Source organism: Bombyx mandarina, chromosome 04 (assembly GCF_030267445.1).
Source record: "Bombyx mandarina strain Sakado chromosome 04, ASM3026744v2".
Classification (NCBI taxonomy): domain Eukaryota; kingdom Metazoa; phylum Arthropoda; class Insecta; order Lepidoptera; family Bombycidae; genus Bombyx; species Bombyx mandarina.
Genome location: NC_143211.1, coordinates 4819218 through 4828506, shown reverse-complemented (window position 1 = coordinate 4828506; position 9289 = coordinate 4819218). Strand labels below are relative to the sequence as shown.

Below are 9289 nucleotides of genomic sequence, written 5' to 3'. Positions count from 1 at the left end.
TGAAATATGCTAGTAAAGTCAGTCCAGTTCGCTTTGACCAACGCGATTTGTTTGAAAATGATAAGTATCTTGAGACTATTCGCGTGATATCTATTGTACGTTGGTAGTACAACACCACATTACCTGGAGTGGTAACAGTTATACTAAGTTGCACCACAATCGGTTGAGTATTAACCGACTTTAAAAAAGGTAGATCTTATCACGTCGACTGCATTTTTTTATGTATTTTTTTTATTATCTCAGAAGCGATTTCTAGGTGAATAGATTTCGATATTTTTTTTTATATTTTAAAACTGGTACTTGTCATATTGTCTCATTTAAATTTTATTCAGATTCGACCAGTAAATAGTTTCTGAGTGATTCTTAAAAATGAATATTTAATTAAATTTGACCACATGGATGCTAGTTTCATTTTATCTTGTTTAAGTCCGTTTTCTTTTTGTTATTTTATTACTATTTAAGAGTAACATTATTTAGACAGAAGATAAATGACGATCTATGTGCAGAAATAAAGATTATTTTCATTCTTCTAATCAGCTTCAAGGCATTTGACCACCGCTGGTGTAATTGAAGATCGCAAGCCCCTCACTATCATGCAGACTGTGTGTTTTTTTTTAGCCAGTAGTTAAAGTATAGGACGACTTTTAAAAAAATATTTGTAGACCCTCTTTGTGACAATAACATTTTCTTAATATTGGTTTTCAGTATTTTTGAACATGTCAACAATACAGATTCACATAAAACATAATAAGTTTATGCAATCATTTGAAATTTATTCTTATGCAAATTCTTATAATAGAATTGTTTGAATATTATGATCGTAAAATGTATTTAAAATTATCGGATAAAATATTACCCGTAATTATATGTCAAGAGTAAGTCCTATAATTCATTAAAATAACATTTTATTGATATTTCATTTTGTGGGTTAGTTTTTTGTGTTAAACAAGATTTAAGTATTGTCTATTAAATTATTTTTAAAAGTGTGTTTGCGTTGAACTCTTTTGTATGCGCACATTCATAGAAGAATGTTGAGTTATTAAATCCATTGTATTCTATACTTTTGTGTTCATAATTTGTAAATAAGCTTCTCTTTGTTCAAATAAATCACGATGTAGTGTTATCACTTTTTAAAGCTCACGCAGCTCAGCTTTTGTCTTACCAGCGGAACGTAAATTCTTGGTATTTCAAAATTTGTATGGGCAGGTCCGTGGGGAGTGCAGAACAAAGCAAACATCAAATACAATTTTAACTCGTCGTTTATTGATAACGTCATCTTTTCCTCAATATACTTTTGTGTCCACTGACTAAATAACACTCACTGTACATTTTCGTATTACAATATTTTTTAGTCTTTCCAGGAATATTATTAACTTTCGTTTTTATTATAACAAATATTTTGTACAACGCACGACGGGCGTGGAGTGTGGCGTCGTGGCACGACTTACATCTACCTACTTTATCGACTAACTCCGACCTCAGTTCTAGCTTTTACACTATATTTACAAATTGTTCAAAAATTTTTTTGGTATTCGAATTACCCCAGACACTACGTCCTCTCTCGCGCTGACATCACACCGACCCTTTCTTACATCCGCACGGCACAACTTAAAACATTTTAACTTAAAACCATGAAAAAATACAATAATCGTAATATAATACAAGATAATTCATCAACAACATTGAATTGAAGTGGAGCCGTCGGCGGCGAACCGACGACGCACTAAGTCAACACAGTTCGAGCAACACTAACCGCCTCGGTATTTTACAAAACAAACAAACAGACATACCCAGTAGTATGTACGGCCGGGAGGTAACGGTCACTGTTCTAACACATAAACCGATCCGGAACAAAGTCACTGGAGGCGAGGGACGCGGCGACACGGCCGGCTCAGAGCGGCGGGATGTCTATGTCGCACGCGAACGGCGATTCTCAGATGAGCGGCATCGTGCGCTCCCCGACGGCGGCGTACCGCTGCTCATCAGGCACATGGTACATGTTGATGATGTGGCTCAAGTCCTGTTGTCCGTACTCGCGTTTCATTGTCATCTGCTCGTGGCTCTGAGGGTGCGGCGGGAACTCGCGTTTGAGCTGCGCCGGTGGCTCGTGGCTAATAAACTCGCGCTTCATTCCTGGCGGACCCGGAGACACCGGTTCCGACTTGGCCGACGACCCGCTGGGAGAGTGTGACGCGCACGACGGCGGCAATGCATACCCGCCCGGCGATCCCGGACCCAGCGCGTATGCCGAAGGTGATGGCGGTTGAGGGAGATATGGCGACCCTTGCCCGCCGCCGCCATAGTAGCCTCCGCCGTAGCCTCCCTGTTGCATCTGTGATACATCGTAGCGAGGATATCCATATGCTTGTTGTTGATACGCACTGGGGTCGTGCATCATATATCCGTTGGGCATGTAACCGTTTGGTGTCATTTGATAAACGTCGCGGGGTTGTTGTGCCGTTGGCGCGGCTGACCTCTGTGCCTCGGTGGCTCCCAATAATCCGCCTCCACCGAGTGGGTATTTTTCTTGTTTTTTAGCCAGGGTCTTCGTCTTCCTCCTAGGCCTGTATTTGTAGTCAGGATGTTCTTTCATGTGAACGGCGCGAAGTCTTTTCGCTTCATCAATGAACGGTCGCTTCTCTGACTCAGAAAGGTCTTTCCATTGAGCACCGAGCCTTTTAGATATTTCAGAATTGTGCATTTTCGGATTATCCGAAGCCATTTTCCTGCGTTGCCCGCGCGACCACACCATGAATGCGTTCATCGGACGTTTAACACGTTCGGCATTGGAATTTTTGCTAGTGTTATTGTTATTGTTGTTAGGTGTTTGATGGTGTTGTTGCTGAGGCGGCGCGTGATGCTGAGTCAGTTGCTGGTGATGCTGGTGCTGTAGTGGCTGATGTTGTCCGAGGGGCTGCTGCTGTGGCAGAGCCATCATGCCGCCGAGCGCACCCAGCGACCCATAGCCGTGCTGGAGTGCATGGTGCGGCGGCACCGTTGCGTGAAGGCTGCCGCCTTTGAGATCCGTCTCCATCGTCAGCATGTCGTCTTCCTGCGGCGCGTACAGCTTGCCGATTCCTTCGTTCACAGTGCACAACGAAAAACTATCGGTCGGTCACATGGACTCGCGGCGGCGCGCGTGTGATTGTTACGTTACACAGGACCGTAGAGCGCGGAGGCTACGTGCGTTGTGAGGAGAGACTCGGGCCGGGCGGCGGTGACGGCGACCTGTACCCCGCACTCTCCCCCGGGGGCCCGCCCGTGCTGCGGTGCGCCAATGGGAGCGAGAAGAACGGCCCCGCCCCGCCCGCACTCTCCCACCCGCCGCGGCCTGCATTTTTAATCGCGTGGCGAGCGAGTTGAGCGTACGCCTCGTCGCCGCCGCCTCATGCTAATCTCAAATTTGTTTGCCGTCGGAGGCTGCACCTCCTAGACACATCACTTTACGTTTAATAAAGCAACGGCTACGCAGACTTTAATTTGAATATCTACAAATACTCTAAAATCCAAGATTAGGTTGAGAGTTAATAAAAAAAAGAACATTCGCGCGAGTCCTACTTAGGTTCATTGTCAAGCGTCTTGTTCACAAAGCATCTAGTAATTCGTCAAAGAATACATTTGTATTACATACTTACACGTTCGCTCGGTTGTTTGAATTTGTTCAGCTGCGGCGGCTGTAAGTTCAAGGCCCTTGTGACAATGTGAATAGGTATCCTTTTCACTACAAAGACCGCTTACACTATAGATAATAGGAATATCTTTTCACTTGAATTATGCTTGTGGTCAAGGGCACGCTAAATACGGTTCAAGGAATTTCAACACCTATTTCATAAAAAAAACTTTAAAATCCCTTTTTTATTTATGTATGTTTTGAGCCAGTTCAAGTCACTGAAGTTGCAATGAATTCTTACCAAAGGGCACTTTTAGTTTGTTTACAATCTGAATTTGTTTATTTGGAAACATTTGCTTTAAGTTGGCTCGTTTTTTTTAAATTACAAAACTGCAGGGTGTATCCGTAATCTTTCTTTTTTCCGAAAGTAGTATATTTTTTATGTTTTTTTTGGCGGCCAACGTGTATGCAGCTCACCTGATAGACGTCAGTAATGCTAGGGGCACGGCTAATCCACTATCTACCGCTATAACGGCAAATGTGAATCTGTATAAATGTCTTATTGAGGGCAGGCAGCACATTAAAATATCTAATTTAGGTTCGAAGATATATTTATTTTAAATTTTTATAGTTCTTCAATGATCGGTTGATAATGCATGCCGATTCTGATAAATTTTTGATCACATTTAACCTTCTACTACTTACTAAGATCATTACCTAGATATTTGTGACCTTATTAGTGACCTTATTTCGTGTTATGCGATTTTGTTGAAAATTTGTTTTGTCTTTTATCTTTCGTTCACCATTCTTTTGCCTATCTCATTTCTTTTGATGCTTCCTTCACCATCCTTCATCTTCTGTCACTTTTCATATTCAATTCTCGCATTTGTTTCTATTCTATATAAAAATTTACTGGATTATAATGATAAATTAATAACTGTTAATTGCTTAATTCGTTACGAATTGTTTTAAACTTTCATGGTGTTAGGTAAATTACACACACTATTATTTAATTAACTGTTAAGAAAGAACCAGTTAAATAATGGTGTGTAATTAATTGCGTGTGATATATTATTTTTTATATATTAATTGCTTGTCATATGTTATTTGTCAAAGCAAAATTATATGGCAGGGTTTGCGCCGTAATATTAACCTTGTCATGTGTTTTGCATATGTAAGTGGAACGTAAAAATGACGTCTGTACGAAGAACTCAGTATTTCCTTCGTAACATGAGGAAAATTTCGTTTCAAACATTATATCTTTAACGTCAGTAAAGAGGAAGAAAGGACGACATCCTGTTGCCGGGTGCTAATATGCGCCCTCAGATACCAGTATTCGAATGGTATCTTCCACTTTGAAACATAAGGACGAAATCTTAATAGAATTATCGCAATGGTTTTCTTATTAAAATTAAACAAAACAGCTGACTGCTGTATTAGTACAGTAGTATAATAGTTTAAACCTAGAATATTAGTAAGCCGAATTCCAATATTCTCATCTACAAGGACAATAATATGGACTTTTGTCTTTTTTAAATCGTTTTCATATACAGAATGTAGACGTTAACTACGTCAGGATACTTTCAATTGTTTTTGGGTTTGAAGAATAGAACTTAAATGATGATTTTCTGTCATAAACAAAATGGATATATAGGTATATATAGATGTATATATCGTACATACGGTGCGATAACGTCACTTATGCAAATTATGTAATTTTTCAGGAGAAACGTTGGAAAATTCAACATGTTATTATATAATATAGTTCTGCTAGGCTATAGAAATAAAATGATAATATTGAAACAACAACTTTAAACTCTATTAGTAAAAACAAACATCTCTCTCGTCTCAGTCATAACTATTAAAAAATTTTTTTTTCTCATACTTAGTTCAGTGTTAAAAAAATTGCATAAGTGACTTTATAGCACCGTATATGCGATATATATATATAGTCCTTGTTAATGATGAAAGTTAGACCAAATGTACAATTAAGGAGTTGTTGTTATGAATAAAAAAGACGTTCAAGCACCCTTAATTCCCGGAATTAGAATCAATTCGGACCTATTTTTACAAAAATCGTACTTGAACAAAATTCGTAAATAGATTTTTGGCTTTATCATAGTAGGATTAAATTCTAGACCATATTTTTTTCTTTCTTAATAGAGTGGGTATTTATTAATAATAGTATATAAACTTAAATGAAGCAATAAGATTTGAATAGTTCAGTCTGAAACGAAGTAATCTATGGAAATTCGACCTTATGGTTATGCAGGCATAAATTTACATCATAATGTTTGTACTATGGTGATTAATACTATAGGTATTTCTATTGTTTATCAACATTACGCCTTTGTCAAAAGTACTGGATGTACTGGACAACGTGACGCTTCATCTTTTCGATCGCGAACCAGTCACGGGTATTGGTCTGTTGAGTAGATTACCTTATTATAATGTACAATCAAAATTTCGACCCAATTTCACAAAGAAAATGGTCATATTTACATTATGATGTCTACAGGCCCTCAAAATGCCAGGTAAGCCCTAAACTCTTCTGAATTCCTAGAGTAAAAATATATTCTCCGGTAGCTAGCTACATATCTTATTTGGATTAATGTGTCTGGGACAGCTTCATTCAGTGTATATTTCTAGACATTGATAAGAGGAGAGTAAATAATGTAGCGGTTCTCAATATTCTCTTTCTGCTTCTCTATATTTTCTAAGACCAGGCACCACTTCACGCTTCATTTCGCTCAATTTCGCTGAAATGTTTACTGCTAATAGGCAGCTGTCTACGGTAATCCTACCTAGCATTGTTTAAGAAAATCAGGATTAATATATTTTACGGCGTACTGCGAGCCCATATGCTTAGGTACCACCACTTTGAGTATACCTATATATCGTCTTCTCGCATTAAAACTGTATAATCTCAAAACTTACTATTTTTACAGGAGAGTGTTTTAAAGGTTTAACATGTAATATTTTTAATATTACTCATATTTGCAACATTTATTTTTTATTTTTTACCAGTTAAGATTATCTGTCTTTTGAAGTAAGATAAAATTATGTATAATTTTGTTAATAGTAGTCAAAACATAGGTAAACTAAACTAAAAAAATCTAAAACTAAACTACGCTCTTTTGACAGTATTTATGAGAAAAATACTGGTGATACCAAATGTTTACGCACATTAACTCAATTCCGAATATTTTTGGAAATTGTATACTTTGAATGCGAAAATGCAATATGTATTTGCTGTGAAACAACCGTGCGTTCTAATTTAAAGGACAGACAGACATCCATTAATCAATGCAATTCTGACTTCTACCTCGTATGTCAAGATTGACAGCCTTCACGCGTTAAGATCTATGTGCTCTGGTAAGTATTTAAACACAGGTGAGTCGTACGCAGATTTCCACTTGAAGTGCAATTTAAAAGTAACTACAGGTTTATTAATACACTAGCCGTTCTCGCCCGCTTCGCTGGACATTTCAAATTTACATTATCATTTATTTTCATTACTATTAGGGAGTCCAACACTCATATAAATATCAGCCTATGCATTAAAAGTACATGTATTTTCTACATGGATACCAAATTTCAAGTCAATCGGATGCATGGTTCAGTAGTTATAACGAAACATCCGTAAACACCACTGTAGCTTTATATATTAGTATAGATATTTTGTTTTCAAATCTAATTCCTTGTTTTGTGGTTTAATTATAATAATAATAATAATAATGTTTTTATTTCAAGTATCCATGACTCATATAAATTGTTAATAAAACTTGACCTATGTTAGTAGTTATATTTAGATCACAATGAATTACTGTGGTAACATCCCATGGGAGATGGCACCACAGCGACCCATGTATATACAGTCCAGCCTGCTTGCGATCATGCTCAGGATACTGTTGGAGCTGGCCCTCACTCTGTTTACCAGAGATGCACACCTCTTACGCATGGTAGCGTAAAAACAATCTATGTGCGCGTCTGCAAACATCCCTGATGCGCTACAAAAGCGGGGCAGCACCACCAGCACCCTAAACGCGTTATTGTATTGAACACGGAGAGCATTGTACGATCTTTGAGTATATCCAGCCCACAAGCTGCACGTGTAAAAGTTAGTACAGTAGGCCCTAAAGAGGGTGACCTTGACTTTAAGTGAACACCGTGCAAACCTGCGAGCTATCATGTTTGCTCTAACCGACAACGCTCTCCGCTCTCGTTCAATATCTTCATCATCTTTGAGATCAGGGGTCAACACATGGCCGAGATATTTAAATTTATAAACTCTTGTCAATGGCGTTCCGTTGAGTACTACGGGAGGTATTTTATCATGCGTCCCACCCCTGGTCTCAAAGACCATGATCTCCGACTTTTTACAGTTGTACACCAAACCGTGTGATTTGGCGTATCCCTCACACAAAGAAACAAGTTGCCTTAGGCCACAGATAGACGCGCTCAGCAGCACCATATCGTCTGCGTAGCTGATGTTGTTTACGGACACCCCGTCTATGAAACAACCAATCCTGGTCCTACTGAGCTCGCCGATCAGCTCATTCATATACAGGTTGAAGAGCGTAGGCGAACTCAACCCGCCTTGTCTCACCCCGCACTCCAACCTATACGGAAGAGACAAAGCCCCAGCCCATCGCACATTGTTGATCTGGTTCCCATACCAAAACTTTAGAATGTTATTTATTTCCGTGGGTAGTTTAATATTTTCCAACTTTTTCCACAAGAGGTCATAGGAAACCAAATCAAACGCCTTGGACAGATCAAGAAAGCAGGCATAAACAGGTGTTCCTCGCCGCGTGTAGTATTTGACAGCATGCTTAAGACTTAAGATTGCACTCTCTGTCGACAAACCTGAACGGAATCCGAATTGGTTATCATGAAGATTTACATATTTATTTAGTTTAAAGTTAAGCATGCTGTCCAACACTTTGGATATAACAGTAGCTAGTGAGATAGGCCTATAGTTACTGCTATCTGCAAGGTCTCCAGTCTTATTTTTAGCTATTGGTACAACTATTGTTCGTATCATTTCCCTTGGCAAATAACTATGACCCACACAAATGTTATACAGCATTGAGAGAACCCTAGAGATGTGCACGCCCGCATAACGCAGGTGCTCAATGCTGAGCCCGTCATGTCCCGGAGACTTACCACGTGACATTGACCTAATTGTCTTTTTAACATCCTTAGACGTAAATGCCACTCCAATTTCCCTGCCGTGCTCAATATCAAGCACCGACCCAGCGAGTCCTAAAGTAGATTTTACAATATAAATTATAAATTAAATTTTACAAATTATAAATTATAAATTATCGATTATAATTTATAATTGTTATATCAAAACAAATAAATGATGCCTGATTGCCACTGTTTTTTGGCTGAACAAATAAGACTTGTTCAGAAACTATTGTTCGACTCAAACCACGAACTTACTTAAAATTGTTTTATGTTAATAAATCGGTTCCCATTTCTGAGAAGTTTTATGGTGTTACCTGTAAACGTTGATGTGGGCAAGTAACTGTTTTGGCGAAAGCCATAAAAGCGCATACTTTTTTTGAGAATAATTCTTTTGTTTTAAATCAGATGTGCATTGTTAGGAGAGCCCTTTCCCAGATAGGTTTGGTAGCTTATAAATTTTTCTATACTGGTATTGTGTGGTAA

The 9289-nt window shown here is 38.5% G+C and overlaps 1 protein-coding gene across 1 annotated transcript; it reads right to left on the bottom strand.

Moving 5' to 3' along the window:
• Window positions 1-1241: 1241 nt before the first annotated feature.
• SoxN (SRY-box transcription factor soxNeuro) lies at window positions 1242-3603 on the bottom strand. Its single transcript, XM_028183758.2, has one exon. The coding sequence runs from the start codon at window positions 3041-3043 to the stop codon at window positions 1934-1936; it is 1110 nt and encodes a 369-aa protein (XP_028039559.1). The 5' UTR covers window positions 3044-3603; the 3' UTR covers window positions 1242-1933.
• Window positions 3604-9289: the final 5686 nt, after the last annotated feature.